At 49.2% G+C, this 19,323-nt stretch overlaps 1 protein-coding gene across 1 annotated transcript in view; it reads left to right on the top strand.

Annotated features, from left to right (window-relative positions):
• Positions 1-12,134, top strand: part of LOC137333944 (cyclin-dependent kinase 16-like) — a 430,097-nt gene extending 417,963 nt beyond the window's left edge. The window contains exons 14-15 of the mRNA XM_067998297.1: positions 10,142-10,216; positions 12,109-12,134. Coding sequence (XP_067854398.1) covers positions 10,142-10,216; positions 12,109-12,134 — 101 coding nt within the window. The remainder of the gene's footprint in view (positions 1-10,141; positions 10,217-12,108) is intronic.
• Positions 12,135-19,323: the final 7,189 nt, after the last annotated feature.

Genomic DNA, 19,323 nt, shown 5'->3' with positions numbered 1-19,323 from the left:
ACTAGTGATGAGGGGAGATAGTGACACTAGTGATCAGGACATGGGGAGGAGAGATAGCAACACTAGTGATCAGGACATGAGAGAGGAGAGATAGCAACACTAGTGATCAGGACATGGGAGAGGAGAAATAGCGACACTAGTGATGAGGGGAGATAGCGACACTACTGATCAGGACATGGGAGAGGGGAGATAGCAAAACTAGTGATCAGGGGAGATAGCGACACTAGTGATCAGGACATGGGAGAGGAGAGATAGCAACACTAGTGATCAGGACATGGGACAGGAGAGGTAGCAACACTAGTGATCAGGACATGAGAGAGGAGAGATAGCAACACTAGTGATCAGGACATGGGAGAGGAAAGATAGCAACACTAGTGATCAGGACATGGGAGAGGAGAGATAGCAACACTAGTGATCAGGACATGAGAGAGGAGAGATAGCAACACTAGTGATGAGGGGAGATAGTGACACTTGTGATCAGGACATGGGGAGGAGAGATAGCAACACTAGTGATCAGGACATGTGAGAGGGTAGATAGTGACACTAGTGATCAGGGGAAAGGGGAGATAGCGACACTAGTGATCGGGACATGGGAGAGGGGAGATGGCGACACTCGTGATCAGGGCATGGGAGAGGGGAGATGTCGACACTCGTGATCAGGGCATGGGATAGGCGAGATAGCGACACTAGTGATCGGGATGTGGGAGAGGAGAGATAGTGACCCTAGTGATTGGGACATAGGAGAGGAGAGATAGCAACACTAGTGATCAGGACATGAGAGAGGAGAGATAGCAACACTAGTGATCAGGACATGGGGAGGAGAGATAGCAACACTAGTGATCAGGACATGAGAGAGGAGAGATAGCAACACTAGTGATCAGGACATGGGAGAGGAGAGATAGCAACACTAGTGATCAGGACATGGGAGAGGAGAAATAGCGACACTAGTGATGAGGGGAGATAGCGACACTACTGATCAGGACATGGGAGAGGGGAGATAGCAACACTAGTGATCAGGGGAGATAGCGACACTAGTGATCAGGACATGGGAGAGGAGAGATAGCAACACTAGTGATCAGGACATGGGAGAGGAGAGATAGCAACACTAGTGATCAGGACATGGGAGAGGAAAGATAGCAACACTAGTGATCAGGACATGGGAGAGGAGAGATAGCAACACTAGTGATCAGGACACGAGAGAGGAGAGATAGCAACACTAGTGATGAGGGGAGATAGTGACACTTGTGATCAGGACATGGGGAGGAGAAATAGCAACACTAGTGATCAGGACATGAGAGAGGAGAGATAGCAACACTAGTGATCAGGACATGGGAGAGGAGAGATAGCAACACTAGTGATGAGGGGAGATAGTGACACTAGTGATCAGGACATGGGGAGGAGAGATAGCAACACTAGTGATCAGTACATGAGAGAGGAGAGATAGCAACACTAGTGATCAGGACATGGGAGAGGAGAGATAGCAACACTAGTGATCAGGGGAGATAGCGACACTAGTGATCAGGACATGGGAGAGGAGAGATAGCAACACTAGTGATCAAGACATGAGAGAGGAGAGATAGCAACACTAGTGATCAGGGGAGATAGCAACACTCGTGATCAGGACATGGGAGAGGAGAGATAGCAACACTAGTGATGAGGGGAGATAGCGACACTCGTGATCAGGACATGGGAGAGGAGAGATAGCAACACTAGTGATCAGGACATGGGAGAGGAGAGATGGCAACACTAGTGATCAGGACATGGGAGAGGAGAGATAGCAACACTAGTGATCAGGACATGGGAGAGGAGAGATAGTGACACTAGTGATCAGGACATGGGAGAGGAGAGATAGTGACACTAGTGATGAAGGGAGATAGCGACACTAGTGATCAGGACATGGGATGAGTGATAGTAACACTAGTGATTGGAACATGGGAGAGGAGAGATAGCGACACTCATGACCAGGACATGGGAGAGTGGAGATAGCGGCACTAGTGATGAGGGGAGATAGTGACACTAGTGACCAGGACACGGGAGAGGGGAGATAGCGATACTAGTGATGAGGGGAGATAGTGATACTAGTGATCAAGACATCGGAGAGGAGAGACAGTGACACTAGTGATCAGGACATGGGAGTGGAGAGATAGCGACGCTAGTGTTCAGGACATGGGAGAGGAGAAATAGCGACACTAGTGATGAGGGGAGATAGCGTCACTACTGATCAGGACATGGGAGAGGGGAGATAGCAACACTAGTGATCAGGGGAGATAGCGACACTCGTGATCAGGACATGGGAGAGGAGAGATAGCAACACTAGTGATCAGGACATGGGAGAGGAGAGATAGCAACACTAGTGATCAGGACATGAGAGAGGAGAGATAGCAACACTAGTCATCAGGACATGGGAGAGGAAAGATAGCAACACTAGTGATCAGGACATGGGAGAGGAGAGATAGCAACACTAGTGATCAGGACATGAGAGAGGAGAGATAGCAACACTAGTGATGAGGGGAGATAGTGACACTTGTGATCAGGACATGGGGAGGAGAGATAGCAACAGTAGTGATCAGGACATGAGAGAGGAGAGATAGCAACACTAGTGATCAGGACATGGGAGAGGAGAGATAGCAACACTAGTGATGAGGGGAGATAGTGACACTAGTGATCAGGACATGGGGAGGAGAGATAGCAACACTAGTGATCAGGACATGAGAGAGGAGAGATAGCAACACTAGTGATCAGGACATGGGAGAGGAGAGATAGCAACACTAGTGATCAGGGGAGATAGCGACACTAGTGATCAGGACATGGGAGAGGAGAGATAGCAACACTCGTGATCAAGACATGAGAGAGGAGAGATAGCAATACTAGTGATCAGGGGAGATAGCAACACTCGTGATCAGGACATGGGAGAGGAGAGATAGCAACACTAGTGATCAGGACATGGGAGAGGAGAGATAGCAACACTAGTGATCAGGACATGAGAGAGGAGAGATAGCAACACTAGTGATCAGGACATGGGAGAGGAGAGATGGCAACACTAGTGATCAGGACATGGGAGAGGAGAGATAGCAACACTAGTGATCAGGACATGGGAGAGGAGAGATAGCGACACTAGTGATTAGGACATGGGAGAGGAGAGATAGCGACACTAGTGATGAGGGGAGATAGCGACACTACTGATCAGGACATGGGAGAGGGGAGATAGCAACACTAGTGATCAGGACATAGGAGAGGAGAGATAGTGACACTAGTGATGAGGGGAGATAGCGACACTAGTGATGAGGACATGGGAGAGGAGAGATAGCAACAATAGTGATGAAGTGATGAGGGGAGATAGCGACACTAGTGATGAGGACATGGGAGAGGGGAGATAGCCACACTAGTAATTGGAACATGGGAGAGGAGAGATAGCGACACTAGTGATCGGGACATGGGAGAGGGGAGATAGCGACACTAGTGATCGGGAAATGGGAGAGGAGAAATAGATTCACTAGTAATGAGGAGAGTTAGTGACACTGGAGATCAGGACATGGGAGGGGAAAGATAGCAACACTAGTGATGAGGGGAGATAGTGACACTAGTGATCAGGACATGGGACGGGTGATAGTGACACTAGTGATCGGGACATGGGAGAGGAGAGATAGCGACACTAATGACCAGAACATGGGAGAGTGGAGATAGCGGCACTAGTGATCGGGTCATGGGAGAGGGGAGATAGCGACACTAGTGATCAGGAGATGGGAGAGGAGAGATAGTGACACTAGTGATCAGGACATGGGAGAGGAGAGATAGTGACACTAGTGATGAAGGGAGATAGCGACACTAGTGATCAGGACATGGGATGAGTGATAGTAACACTAGTGATTGGAACATGGGAGAGGAGAGATAGCGACACTCATGACCAGGACATGGGAGAGTGGAGATAGCGACACTAGTGACCAGGACACGGGAGAGGGGAGATAGCGATACTAGTGATGAGTGGAGATAGTGATACTAGTGATCAAGACATCGGAGAGGAGAGACAGTGACACTCGTGATCAGGACATGGGAGTGGAGAGATAGCGACACTAGTGACCAGGACATGGGAGAGTGGAGATCACGGCACCAGTGATCGGGTCATGGGAGAGGGGAGATAGCGACACTAGTAATCGGGACATAGGAGAGGGGAGATAGTGACGTAGTGATCAGGACACGGGAGGGAGAGATAGCTACACTAGTGATTGGAACATGGGAGAGGAGAGTTCGTGACACTACTGATTGGAACATGGGAGAGGAGAGTTAGTAACACTAGTGATTCGGACATGGAAGAGCGGACATAACAACACCAGTGATTGGCACATGGGAGAGGGGAGATAGCGAAACTAGTGATCGGAACATGGGAAAGGGGAGAAACTGATACTCGTGATCAGGAGATGGGAGAGGGGAGATAGCGACACCAGTGATCGGGATATGGGAGAGGGGAGATAGCGACACTAGTGATCGGGACATGGGAGAGGGGGTATGGTGAAACAAGTGATCGGGGCATGGGAGAGGACAGATAGCGACAGTAGTGATCGGGACATGGGAGAAGATAGATAGCGACACTAGTGATCAGGACATGGGAGAGAGGAGATAGCAACACTGGTGATCTGGACATGGGAGAGGGGGGATAGCGACACTAGTGATCGGGCATGGGGTTGGAGAGATAGTGACACTAGTGATCGGGACATGGGAGAAGAGAGATTGCGACACTAGTGATTGGGACATGGGAGAGGTGAGATAGTGACACTAGTGATCGGGAAATGGGAGAGGGGAGATAGCGACACTAGTGAACAGGACATGGGAGAGGGGAGATAGCAACACTAGTGATCAGGACATGGGAGAGGAAAGATTGTGACTCTAGTGATCAGGACATGGGAGAGGAGAGATAGTGGCACTAGTTATCAGGACATGGGAGAGTAGAGGTGGCGACACCAGTGATCAGGAGACAGGGGAGATAGCGACACTAGTGATCAGGAGAGAGGGGAGATAGCGACACTCGTGTTCAGGATATGGGAGAGGAGAGATAGCGACACTAGTGATCAGGACATAGGAGAGGTGAGATAGCGACACTCGTGATCAGGACATGGGAGAGGAGAGATAGCGACACTAGTGATCAGGACATGGGAGAGGAGAGATAGTGACACTCGTGACCAGGACGTGGGAGAGTGTAGATAGTGGCACGAGTGATCGGGTCATGGTAGAGGGGAGATAGCGACACTAGTGATCAGGACATGGGAGAGGGGAGGTAACGACATGAGTGATGAGGGGAGATAGTGATACTAGTGATCAAGACATGGGAGAGGAGAGACAGTGACACTAGTCATCGGGACATGGGAGAGGAGAGATAGCGACACTAGTGACCAGGACATGGGAGAGTGGAGATAGCAGCACTAGTGATCGGGTCATGGGAGAGTGGAGATAGTGACAGTAGTGATCAGGACATGGGAGGGGGAGATAGCAACACTCGTGATTGGAACGTGGGAGTGGAGAGTTAGTGACACTTGTGATTGGGACATGGGAGAGCAGAGATAGCGGCATTTTTGATTGGGACATGGGATAGGAGAGATAGTGAAACTAGTGATCGGAACATGGGAAAGGGGAGAAACTGATACTAGTGATCAGGACATGGGAGAGGGGAGATAGCGGCACTAGTGATTGGGACATGGGAGAGGAGAGATAGCGACACTAGTGACCAGGACATGCTAGAGGGGAGATAGGACACTGGTGATCTGGACATGGGAGAGGGGGGATAGCGATACTAGTGATCAGGACATGGGAGAGGGGAGATAGCGACACTAGTGATCAGAACATGCTGGAGGGGAGATAGGACACTGGTGATCAGGACATTGGAGAGGGGGGATAGCGATACTAGTGATCAGAACATGCTGGAGGGGAGATAGGACACTCGTGATCAGGACATGGGAAAGCGGAGATAATGATACCAGTGATTGGAACATGGGAGAGGGGAGATAGCGACACTACTGTTCGGGACATGGGAGAGGAGAGATCGTGGCACTAGTTATCAGGACATGGGAGAAGAGAGATTGCGACACTAGTGATTGGGACATGGGAGAGGGGAGATAGCGACACTAGTGAACAGGACATGGGAGAGGGGAGATAGCAACACTAGTGATCGGGACATGGGAGAGGAAAGATTGTGACTCCAGTGATCGGGACATGGGAGAGGGGAGATGGCGACACTTGTGATCGAGACGTGAGATTGGAGAGCTAATGACCCTAGTGATTGGGACATAGGAGAGGAGAGATAACGACTCTAATGACCGGGACATGGGAGAGGGGAGATAGCAACACTAGTGATTGGGACATGGGAGAGGAGAGATAGTGGCACTAGTTATCAGGACATGGGAGAGAAGAGGTGGCGACACTAGTGATCGGGTGAGAGGGGAGATAGCGACACTAATGATCGGGAGAGAGGGGAGATAGCGACACTCGTGATCGGGAGAGAGGGGAGATAGCGACACTAGTGATCGGGAGAGAGGGGAGATAGCGACACGAGTGATCGGGTGAGAGAGGAGATAGCGACACTAGTGATCGGGAGAGAGGGGAGATAGCGACACTAGTGATCGGGAGAGAGGGGAGATAGCGACGCTAGTGATCGGGAGAGAGGGGAGATAGCGACACTAGTGATCGGGAGAGAGGGGAGATAGCGACACCAGTGATCGGGAGAGAGGGGAGATAGCAACACCAGTGATCGGGAGAGAGGGGAGATAGCGACACTAGTGATCGGGAGAGAGGGGAGATAGCGACACTAATGATCGGGAGAGAGGGGAGATAGCGACACCAGTGATCGGGAGAGAGGGGAGATAGCAACACCAGTGATCGGGAGAGAGGGGAGATAGCGACACTAGTGATCGGGAGAGAGGGGAGATAGCGACACTAGTGATCGGGAGAGAGGGGAGATAGCGACACCAGTGATCGGGAGAGAGGGGAGATAGCAACACTAGTGATCGGGAGAGAGGGGAGATAGCGACACTAGTGATCGGGAGAGAGGGGAGATAGCGACACTCGTGATCGGGAGAGAGGGGAGATAGCGACACCAGTGATCGGGAGAGAGGGGCGATAGCGACACTAGTGATCGGGAGAGAGGGGAGATAGCGACACTAGTGATCGGGAGAGAGGGGAGATAGCGACACCAGTGATCGGGAGAGAGGGGAGATAGCGACACTAGTGATCGGGAGAGAGGGGAGATAGCGACACTAGTGATCGGGAGAGAGGGGAGATAGCGACACTAGTGATCGGGAGAGAGGGGAGATAGTGACACTAATGATCGGGAGAGAGGGGAGATAGCGACACCAGTGATCGGGAGAGAGGGGAGATAGCGACACTAGCGATCGGGAGAGAGGGGAGATAGCGACACCAGTGATCGGGAGAGAGGGGCGATAGCGACACTAGTGATCGGGAGAGAGGGGAGATAGCGACACTAGTGATCGGGAGAGAGGGGAGATAGCGACACCAGTGATCGGGAGAGAGGGGAGATAGTGACACTAATGATCGGGAGAGAGGGGAGATAGCGACACTAGTGATCGGGAGAGAGGGGAGATAGCTACACTAGTGATCGGGAGAGAGGGGAGATAGTGATACTAGTGATCGGGAGAGAGGGGAGATAGTGACACTAATGATCGGGAGAGAGGGGAGATAGTGACACTAATGATCGGGAGAGAGGGGAGATAGCGACACTAGTGATCGGGAGAGAGGGGAGATAGCGACACTAGTGATCGGGAGAGAGGGGAGATCGTGACACTAATGATCGGGAGAGAGGGGAGATAGCGACACTAGTGATCGGGAGAGAGGGGAGATAGCGACACTAGTGATCGGGAGAGAGGGGAGATAGCGACACCAGTGATCGGGAGAGAGGGGAGATAGCGACACTAGTGATCGGGAGAGAGGGGAGATAGCAACACTAGTGATCGGGAGAGAGGGGCGATAGCGACACTAATGATCAGGGGAAAGGGGACATAGCGACACTAGTGATCAGGACATGGGTGATGGGAGATAGCAACACTAGTGATCAGGGGAAAGGGGACATAGCGACACTAGTGATCAGGACATGGGTGACGGGAGATAGCAACACCAGTGATCAGGGGAAAGGGGAGATTGCGACACTAGCGATTGGGGAAAGGCAAGATAGTGACACTGATAATCAAGACATGGGAGAGGGGAGATAGTGACACTAGTGATCAGGACATTGGTGTAGCGAGATAGTGACACTAGTATCCGAGTATTGAGCCCAATTCTGGGCACCATACTTGCGGAATGATATCAAAGTCTTTGAGAAGGCACAGGGGACATTTACTAGAATGGTACCAGGGATGAGGGACTTCAGTTGTGTGGAGAGACTGGAGAAGCTGGGGTTGTTCTCCTTAGAGCAGAGAAGGTTAAGGGGAGATTTGATAGAGTAAATAAGGAGAAACTGTTTCCAGGGGCAGAAGGGTCGGTAACCAGAAGGTAAGGTAATCGGCAAAACAACTGGGGGGAGATGAGGAGAATATTTATTATGCAGTGAGTTGTAATGATCTGGAATGCATGCCTGAAAGGGCGGTGGAAGCAAATTCAATAATAACTTTCAAAAGGGAATTGGATAAATACTTGAAAAGGAAACATTTACAGGACTACGGGGAAAGAGCAGGGGAGTGGGACTAATTGGATAGCTCTTTCAAAAAGCCAGCACAAGCACGATAGGCCGAATGGCCTCCTTCTGTGCTGTATCATTCTATGATTCTAATGATCCGGGCATGGAAGTGGGGAGAAGGAGGCGCTGGTGATCTGGTCCTTAATTTTACTGTTCTACATTTTTGGCTCTCTTCCCTCCATCCCTCTCTTCCCTCTCTTCCCTCCATCCCTCTCTTCCCTCTCTTCCCTCCATCCCTCTCTTCCCTCCATCCCTCTCTTCCCTCCATCCCTCTCTTCCCTCTGTTTCCTCCATCCCTCTCTTCCTTCCATCCCTCTCTTCCCTCTGTTTACTCCATCCCTCTCTTCCCTCTTGTCCCTCTCTTCCCTCCCTTCCCTCTCTTCCCTCCCTTCCCTCTCTTCCCTCCGTCCCTCTCTTTCCTCTGTCCCTCCCTTTCCTCCATCCCTTCCCTCTCGTCCCTCCGTCCCTTTCTTCCCTTCATCTCTCGCTTCTCTCCCTTCCCTCTCTTTCCTCCGTCCCTCCCTTTCCTCCATCCCTTTCCTCCATCCCTTCCCTCTCTTCCCTCCATCCCTCTCTTCCCTCCCTTCCCTCTCGTCCCTCCGTCCCTCTCTTCCCTCCGTCCCTCTCTTCCCTCCGTCCCTCTCTTCCCTTCATCCCTCTCTTCCCTCCCTTCCCTCTCGTCCCTCCCTTCCCTCTCTTCCCTCCGTCCCTCTCTTTCCTCCATCTCTCTCTTCCCTCCGTCCCTCTCTTCCCTTCATCTCTCTCTTCCCTCCGTCCCTCTCTTCCCTCCGTCCCTCTCTTCCCTCCCTTCCCTCCGTCCCTCTCTTCCCTTCGTCTCTCTCTTCCCTCCGTCCCTCTCTTCCCTCCCTTCCCTCTCTTCCATCCGTCCCTCTCTTCCCTTCGTCTCTCTCTTCCCTCCCTTCCCTCCGTCCCTCTCTTTCCTCCATCTCTCTCTTCCCTCCGACCCTCTCTTCCCTCCTTTCCCTCTCTTTCCTCTGTCCCTCTCTTTCCTCCATCTCTCTCTTCCCTCCGACCCTCTCTTCCCTCCCTTCCCTCTCTTTCCTCTGTCCCTCTCTTCCCTTCATCTCTCTCTTCCCTCCCTTCCCTCTCTTCCCTCCGTCTCTCTCTTCCCTCCGTCTCTCTCTTCCCTCCGTCCCTCTCTTCCCTCCGTCTCTCTCTTCCCTCCGTCTCTCTCTTCCCTCCGACCCTCTCTTCCCTCCGTCCCTCTCTTCCCTCCCTTCCCTCTCTTCCCTCCCTTCCCTCTCTTCCCTCCGTCTCTCTCTTCCCTCCGTCTCTCTCTTCCCTCCGTCTCTCTCTTCCCTCCGTCTCTCTCTTCCCTCCGTCCCTCTCTTCCCTCCGACCCTCTCTTCCCCTCGTGGATCTCGAGCGTGTGGCCTGTTTCCAATGGTTATTGCTGTGTATTGAACCTCTGATCATTAGAACAATCAATCTTTCCTTTATTTGCAGCGAGCTCGATATTTTCCCTGAAGGAGATTCAGTTGCAGAAGGATCCCGGATATCGGTCGTCGTACTTGGAGTCAGGTGGGTGTGAGCAATGTACCAAGGACAGAGTGCCAGCTTTCAGTCTGTTTGTTGAGCTGGGCAGTTCTTTTTCATCTCAAAGCCGATTTAAACGGACTTACCCATATCCCAGACAGTACAGTAAGATCCCATCACAATGCGGATCTGATGTGGGAGTTTAAAAGTGGGGAGAATAGCAAGACTAAAGGTTCATGATGGAATGTTTTGATTGGAATGCAGATAAAATGATGCAGAACAGCACCTGGTCTCATTGCACTCAAGTGATCCATTAAATATACACCAGTACACAGGGTTATTGCATCGCTGTGGGACTGTATTGTGCTGTGTTGTCCCCAGTTGTGGAACAAGCGGTGCTGGTGGGTTCAGTGTTTAAAATCTAGTATCACAGCACTGGCTACACAGAACAAGTGCAGTCGGGCTGTGGGTATTAGTGTGGGACTGGAGACTCATATAGGCCTAGACTGGGCCTTGTCATCGGAACCTGGAGGCTTCTGTATCCATTTCCAGTTAAACTGGGTCAAAAAGCGGGGAAATTGGGAATAGCTGTAAATGGAGACAAGTTCTGACCACAAAGTGGCTCCAAGTGAAGCAGAGGTAATCGCATCCACCGTGTCCTTTCAGGGAAGGAAACCTGCCATCCTTGCTCGGTCTGGGCCTATATCTGACTCCAGTCCCACACCAACGTGATTGACTCTAGCAAGCCCCTCAGTTGTATCAAACCAGGGCGATGAGGGATGGGCAGTAAATGTCGGCCTTGCCAGCAATGCCCACATCACCAGAATAAATAATTTTAAAAAAGAATTGTGACCTGGTGTGATCTTACTTCAATTTAAATCACACACCTTAAATGTAACCTATTTGGAAAAGAGCCAGAGGCGAGATGAGGAAATTTTTTTTTACTCAGCGAGTTGTGATGATCTGGAATTCACTGCCTGAAAGGGCGGTGGAAGCAGATTCAACACTAACTTTCAAAAGGGAATTGGATAAATACTCAAAGGGAAAAAAATAACTGGGCTATGGGGAAAGAACAGGGGAGTGGGACTAATTGGAAAGCTCTTTGAAAGAGCCGGTACAGGCAGGATGGGCTGAATGGCCTCCTCCTGTGCTGTAGGATTCTATGATTTGCAGATTCTGTGGAAAAATGGTCAATCTCGAAACTGGGTATACACACATTAAACAATCATCAAAGGTACCACCCAGTGTGTGAGGGAGCTGCTATCACCCACTGAGACCTGGATGTTCCTTTTCTGGCCCAGGAGGCTCAGGATGAGACCTGTCACCCGGCCCCTGCCGTGACCCTGGCCTAGTTTCCTGATTCGTATGCATGGCTGGATCCCATCATCTAGCAGGTTCCTGCCAGTGGTCCCCAGAAAAATCGCAACAGGACCATCGCTTAGGCCCCTGGAGAGGTGGGATAATGTAAAGAGGAAGCAGGGACAGGCAGGCTTTAGGGCCTGGGCCTGGGCCAAACCCCACTGGGAGGGAGAGGTGCTCAATACGGGCTCTCTCCCCATCGCTACCCCAGGGATTACCATCATTCCTCTCCTGGAGCTCTTGGGTTCAGTGGAAACAGCAACACACACGAGGACCTGTACCCCCTGTACCCCTGCTGCAATCTAGATGCCGGGGGTCCTGGCAGGGAAGGAGCCGAAGAATCCAAGTGAGGGTGGAGAGGGAGCGCCAAATCTCACCACCCCATTGTTTCATCACGATCCCACCCGATTTTGGGGCAAGGTGGTGGAGGAAAGTCCAGGCCTAACTTCAGTGCCTAATTGGTAAAGGGGTGTGTTTTTTAATGTACAATCAGGTGAGAACATCAAGTCATTGCCTTATTGTTTCTCCATTACACACGTGACAAATTTAACATTGATGCCTCTCAATTTTTTATGCAGCATTGAGGATCAAGAGCAGAACCTAATGATTGGGTTTTGTACCTTGTACAAGGTAATCCTTCAATGGCAGGATCTGGGGGCAATGTTTCACCCCATTTTATTGTCCGTAGTTTCATTTTAGCCGCAAGTGTTTCTGATGTAAATATTGGCAAAGCATCGTTCACAATCACTGCCAGTCATTGATTGCTTGTAATGAGCCCAGCTTTGCATTCACTTCATTCACTATTTCCCTCCGCACTCCTGGGCTACAGCTCCATTTTGCATCTGGTGTATTTTCTCCACCTTTGCAACTGGTCTCATTACTCCAGCTCATTTTCCTTCATGATTCCCTCTTCCTGTTCTCAACAATAACTTGCATTTATATAGCGCTGTAACTTGGTAAAATGCCCCATGGCAAAACAAGAGTTGCCTTATAAAATAAGTGAAAATCAGACATTATCAGACAAAACTCTGCACTGAGACAAAGAAGGAGACATTAAGGTGGCTAAATGCTTGGTCAGAGAAGTAGGCCTTAAGGAGGGTCTTAAAGGAAGAGATAGAGAGGTTTAGGGAGCGAATTCCAGAGCTTAAGGACAAGGCAGCTGAATTGGAGGAGTGCAGAGATCTCGGAGGATTGTAGGTCTAGAGGGGGTTACAGAGATGGGGAGGGGCGAGGCCATGGAGGGATTTGAAAACAAGGATGAGAATTTTAAAATCGAGGCATTCCTGGACCGGCAACCAATGTAGGTCAACGAGCACATGGATGATGGGAGAACGGGACTTGGTGCGAGTTAGGATACGGGCAGCAGAGTTTTGGATGAGCTCAAGTTTATGGAGGGTGGAAGATGGGCGGCCGGCCAGGAGAGCATTGGAATAGTCAATTCTGGAGATAACAAAGGCATGGATGAGGGTTTCAGCTATGGATGAGCTGAGGCAGGGGCGGAAACGGGCGATGTTACAGAGGGGGAAGTAGGTGGTCTTGGTGATGGAGAGGACATGTGGTTCTTATTCCTTGTCTTCCCACTCTCACCTTTTCGATGCATTTACATTGTCATGATTTTTCCTTATTTTATAAGGCAACTTTTGTTTTGCCATGTTTAACTCTTCACCTTCCTGTATCCATTACTTGTACCTAATTTTTCTGCACGTCCTCTCACTCTGCTTCCTTCTCTGCTGTGTATCTCACGACCCATATCTGCCCCACAAACCATTTCCCTGCCTGTCACACACTGGTAGCTCAACACCTTGTTACCATCTCCCCACAGCACGTCCGCATAGTCTGTCAGGTCCCAATGTGCCACCAGCTCAGTCTCCACTAAGCTTTACTTGCACTAAGTGAAAAGGCCGGGCCTGTGGCCGATCTCTCGATGCAATGCTGGCTGTGTGTCTGGGGATTAAGGGTCGCTGTATGAGGGTGCATGCTCTGCTTTATAACTGAAAGATCAAGTGGCAGTGCTGAGAATTGTGCCAAATGACCTGGAGCACTGCAACTGCATGTTTAACTTATCTAATAATGTGCACAATACATTATTGAGTCGCTATTTTCACCATCAGTATAGTGGGTTCCAAATGGACACCAGGAATATCCTCCAAGAGTGGGAAGATCTGAAAGTAAATTGAGCAGCCACTCGCTCACCTCTGACCCTTCAGTGACACGGGTGATGGGGCAGCCAGGGAGTGGATTGCTTGGTTGCCCCTTAGCAAGGAAATGGTCCCAATTGGGCCAAACATAGTAAAACATCACAGAAGAAAGAAGGGCAAAAAGTATTATCCGGGGAGCACAGATTTTTTGCTCCTCAACTTGAGTGATGTTAGTGCTGGAAAAATAAATAGTGAGGTTAGATACAGAGTAAAGCTCCTTCTGCACTGTCCCATCAAACACTCCCAGGACAGGTACAGGGTTAGATACAGAGTAAAGCTCCCTCTACACTGTCCCATCAAACACTCCCAGGGTAGGTACAGCATGGGTTAGATACAGAGTAAAGCACCCTTTACACCGTCCCATCAAACACTCCCAGGGTAGGTACAGCATGGGTTAGATACAGAGTAAAGCACCCTCTACACCGTCCCATCAAACACTCCCAGGGCAGGTACAGGATTTAGATACAGAGTAAAGCTCCCTCTACACTGTCCCATCAAACACCCCCAGGGCAGGTACAGCACGGGTTAGATACAGAGTAAAGCTCCTTCGACACGGTCCCATCAAACACTCCCGGGGCAGGTACAGGGTTAGATACAGAGTAAAGCTCCCTCTACTGAAACATGGCTAAGGGAGGGGCAGGACTGGCAGCTCAATGTTCCAGGGTACAGATGCTATAGGAAAGATAGAGCAGGAGGTAAGAGAGGAGGGGGAGTTGCGTTCTTGATTAGGGAGAACATCACGGCAGTAGTGAGAGGGGATATATCCGAGGGTTCGCCCACTGAGTCTATATGGGTAGAACTGAAAAATAAGAAGGGAGAGATCACTTTGATAGGATTGTACTACAGACCCCCAAATAGTCAACGGGAAATTGAGGAGCAAATATGTAAGGAGATTACAGACAGCTGCAAGAAAAATAGGGTGGTAATAGTAGGGGACTTTAACTTTCCCAACATTGACTGGGACAGCCATAGCATTAGGGGCTTGGATGGAGAGAAATTTGTTGAGTGTATTCAGGAGGAATTTCTCATTCAGTATGTGGATGGCCCGACTAGAGAGGGGGCAAAACTTGACCTCCTCTTGGGAAATAAGGAAGGGCAGGTGACAGAAGTGTTAGTGAGGGATCACTTTGGGACCAGTGATCATAATTCCATTAGTTTTAAGATAGCTATGGAGAAGGATAGGTCTGGCCCAAAAGTTAAAATTCTAAATTGGGGAAAGGCCAATTTTGATGGTATTAGACAGGAACTTTCAGAAGTTGATTGGGAGAGTCTGTTGGCAGGCAAAGGGACGTCTGGTAAGTGGGAGGCTTTCAAAAGTGTGTTAACCAGGGTTCAGGGTAAGCACATTCCTTATAAAGTGAAGGGCAAGGCTGGTAGAAGTAGGGAACCTTGGATGACTCGGGAGATTGAGGCACTAGTCAAAAAGAAGAAGGAGGCATATGACATGCATAGGCAGCTGGGATCAAGTGGATCCCTTGAAGAGTATAGAGATTGCCGGAGTAGAGTTAAGAGAGAAATCAGGAGGGCAAAAAGGGGATATGAGATTGCTTTGGCAGATCAGGCAAAGGTGAATCCAAAGAGATTCTACAAATACATAAAGGGCAAAAGGGTAACTAGGGAGAGAGTAGGGCCTCTTAAGGATCAACAAGGTCATCTATGTGCGGAACCACAAGAGATGGGTGAGATCCTGAATGAATATTTCACATCGGTATTTACGGATGAGAAAGGCATGGATGTTAGGGAACTTGGGGAAATAAATAGTGATGTCTTGAGGAGTGTACATATTACAGAGAGGGAGGTGCTGGAAGTCTTAACGCGCATCAAGGTAGATAAATCTCCGGGACCTGATGAAATGTATCCCAGGACATTATGGGAGGTTAGGGAGGAAATTGCGGGTCCCCTAGCAGAGATATTTGAATCATCCACCGCTACAGGTGAGGTGCCTGAAGATTGGATGGTAGCAAATGTTGTGCCTTTGTTTAAGAAGGGCGGCAGGGAAAAGCCTGGGAACTACAGACCGGTGAGCCTGACATCTGTAGTGGGTAAGTTGTTAGAGGGTATTCTGAGGGACAGGATCTACAGGCATTTGGAGAGGCAGGGACTAATTAGGAACAGTCAGCATGGTTTTGTGAGAGGAAAATCATGTCTCACGAATTTGATTGAGTTTTTTGAAGGGGTAACCAAGAAGATAGATGAGGGCTGTGCAGTAGACGTGGTCTACATGGACTTCAGCAAAGCATTTGACAAGGTACCGCATGGTAGGTTGTTACATAAGGTTAAATCTCATGGGATCCAAGGTGAGGTAGCCAATTGGATACAAAATTGGCTTCACGACAGAAGACAGAGGGTGGTTGTAGAGGGTTGTTTTTCAAACTGGATGCCTGTGTCCAGCGGTGTGCCTCAGGGATCGGTGCTGGGTCCGCTGTTATTTGTTATTTATATTAATGATTTGGATGAGAATTTAGGAGGCATGGTTAGTAAGTTTGCAGATGACACCAAGATTGGTGGCATTGTGGACAGTGAAGAAGGTTATCTAGGATTGCAACGGGATCTTGATCAATTGGGCCAGTGGGCCGATGAATGGCAGATGGAGTTTAATTTAGATAAATGTGAGGTGATGCATTTTGGTAGATCGAATCGGGCCAGGACCTACTCCGTTAATGGTAGGGCGTTGGGGAGAGTTATAGAACAAAGAGATCTGGGAGTACAGATTCATAGCTCCTTGAAAGTGGAGTCACAGGTGGATAGGGTAGTGAAGAAGGCATTCAGCATGCTTGGTTTCATTGGTCAGAACATTGAATGCAGGAGTTGGGATGTCTTGTTGAAGTTGTACAGGGCATTGGTGAGGCCACACTTGGAGTACTGTGTACAGTTCTGGTCACCCTATTATAGAAAGGATATTATTAAACTAGAAAGAGTGCAGAAAAGATTTACTAGGATGCTACCGGGACTTGATGGTTTGACTTACAGGGAGAGGTTAGACAGACTAGGACTTTTTTCCCTGGAGAGCAGGAGGTTAAGGGGTGATCTTATCGAAGTCTATAAAATAATGAGGGGCATAGATAAGGTCGATAGTCAAAATCTTTTCCCAAAGGTAGGGGAGTCTATAACGAGGGGGCATAGATTTAAGGTGAGAGGGGAGAGATACAAAAGGGTCCAGAGGGGCAATTTTTTCACTCAAAGGGTGGTGAGTGTCTGGAACGAGCTGCCAGAGGCAGTAGTAGAGGCGGGTACAATTTTGTCTTTTAAAAAGCATTTGGACAGTTACATGGGGAAGATGGGTATAGAGGGATATGGGCCAAGTGCAGGCAATTGGGACTAGCTTAGTGGTATAAACTGGGCGACATGGACATGTTGGGCCGAAGGGCCTGTTTCCATGTTGTAACTTCTATGATTCTATGATTCTATGATACACTGTCCCATCAAACACTCCCAGGGCAGGTACAGGGTTAGATACAGAGTAAAGCTCCTTCTACACGGTCCCATCAAACACTCCCAGGGCAGGTACAGAGTTAGAAACAGAGTAAGCTCCCTCTACACTGTCCCATCAAACACTCCCAGGGCAGGTACAGAGTTAGATACAGAGTAAAGCTCCCTCTACACTGTCCCATCAAACACTCCCAGAGCAGGTACAGAGTTAGATACAGAGTAAAGCTCCCTCTCCACTGTCCCATCAAACACTCCCAGGGCAGATACAGCACTGGTTAGATACAGAGTAAAGCTCCCTCTACACTGTCCAATCACACACTCCCGGGACAGGTACAGCACGGGTTAGATACAGAGTAAAGCTCCCTCTACACGATCCCATCAAACACTCCCAGGCACAGCATGGGTTAGATACGGAGTAAAGCTCCCTCTACACTGTCCCATCAAACATTCCCAGGGCAGGTACAGAGTTAGATACAGAGTAAAGCTCCTTCTACACTGTCCCATCAAACACTCCCAGGGCAGGTACAGAGTTAAATACGAGTAAAGCTCCTTCTACACTGTCCCATCAAACTCTCCCAGGGCAGGTACAGGGTTAGATACAGAGTAAAGCTCCTTCTACACTGTCCCATCAAACACTCCCAGAGCAGGTACAGGGTTAGATACAGAGTAAAGCTCCCTCTACACTGTCCCATCAAACACTCCCAGGGCAGGTACAGCACGGGTTAGATACAGAGTAAAGCACCCTCTACACTGTCCCATCAAACACTCCCAGGGCAGGTACAGCATGGGGTAGATACAGAGTAAAGCTCCCTCTACACTGTCCCATCAAACACTCCCAGGGCAGGTACAGGGTTAGATACATAAGAACATAAGGAATAGGAGCAGGAGTAGGCCATATGGCCCCTCGAGCCTGCTCCGCCATTCAATAAGATCATGGCTAATCCTCGACCTCAACTCCACTTTCCTGCCCGATCCTTATATCCCTTGATTCCCTTAGAGTCCAAAGACCTATCGAACTGAGCCTTGAATATACCCGATGACTCAGCATCCACAGCCCTCTGGGTAGAGAATTTCAAAAATTCACAACCCTCTGAGTGAAAAAATTCCTCCTCATCTCAGTCCTAAATGTCTGACCCCTTATCCTGAGACTATGTCTCCTAGTTCTAGACTCTCCAGCCAGGGGAAACATCTTCGCAGCATGTACCCGGTCAAGCCCTCTTAGAATCTTATATGTTTCAATGAGATCACCTCCCATTCTTCTAAATTCTAAAGAGTATAGGTCCATTCTACTCAATCTTTACTCATAGGACAACCCTCTCATCCCAGGAACCAATCTAGTGAACTTTCGTTGCACCGCCTCTAAGGCAAGTATATCCTTCCTTAGATGAGGAGATCAAAACTGTACGCAGTACTCCAGGTGAGGTCTCACCAGAGCCCTGTACACTTACAGCAAGACTTCCTTACTCTTGTACTCCAACCTCCTCACAATAAAGGTAATTTGCCTTCCTGATTGCTTGCTGTGCCTGCGTATTAACATTGTGTTTCGTGTACAAGGACACCCAAATCCCTCTGAACACCAATATTTAATAGTTTCTCACCATTTAAAAAACTATTCTGTTTTTCTGTTTTTCCTACCAAAGTGAATAATCTCACATTTCCCCACATTATACTCCATCTGCCACCTTCTTGCCCACTCACTTAACCTGTCTACATCCCTTTGCAACCTCTTTGTATCCTCCTCACAGCTTACTTTCCCATCTAGCTTTGTATCGTCAGCAAACTTGGATACATTACACTCAGTCCCTTCATCTAAATCATTAATATAGATTGTAAATAGCTGAGGCTCAAGCACTGATCCTTGCAGCACCCCACTAGTTACAGCCTGTCAACCTGAAAATGACCCGTTTATTCCTACTCTCTGTTTTCTGTCCTTTAACCAATCCTCAATCCATGTTAATATATTACCCCCAATCCCATGAGCCCTAATCTTGTGTAACAACCTTTGTGTGGCACCTTATTGAATGCCTTTTGAAAATCCAAATATACTACATCCACTGGATCCCCCTTATCTACCTTTCTAGTTAGACCCTTAAAAAACTCTAATAGATTTGTCAAACACGATTTCCCTTTCATAAAACCATGTTGACTCTGCCTAATCATATTATG

Source organism: Heptranchias perlo, chromosome 17, assembly GCF_035084215.1.
Source record: "Heptranchias perlo isolate sHepPer1 chromosome 17, sHepPer1.hap1, whole genome shotgun sequence".
Taxonomy (NCBI): Eukaryota; Metazoa; Chordata; class Chondrichthyes; order Hexanchiformes; family Hexanchidae; genus Heptranchias; species Heptranchias perlo.
This window is presented reverse-complemented; position numbering and strand designations above follow the sequence as displayed.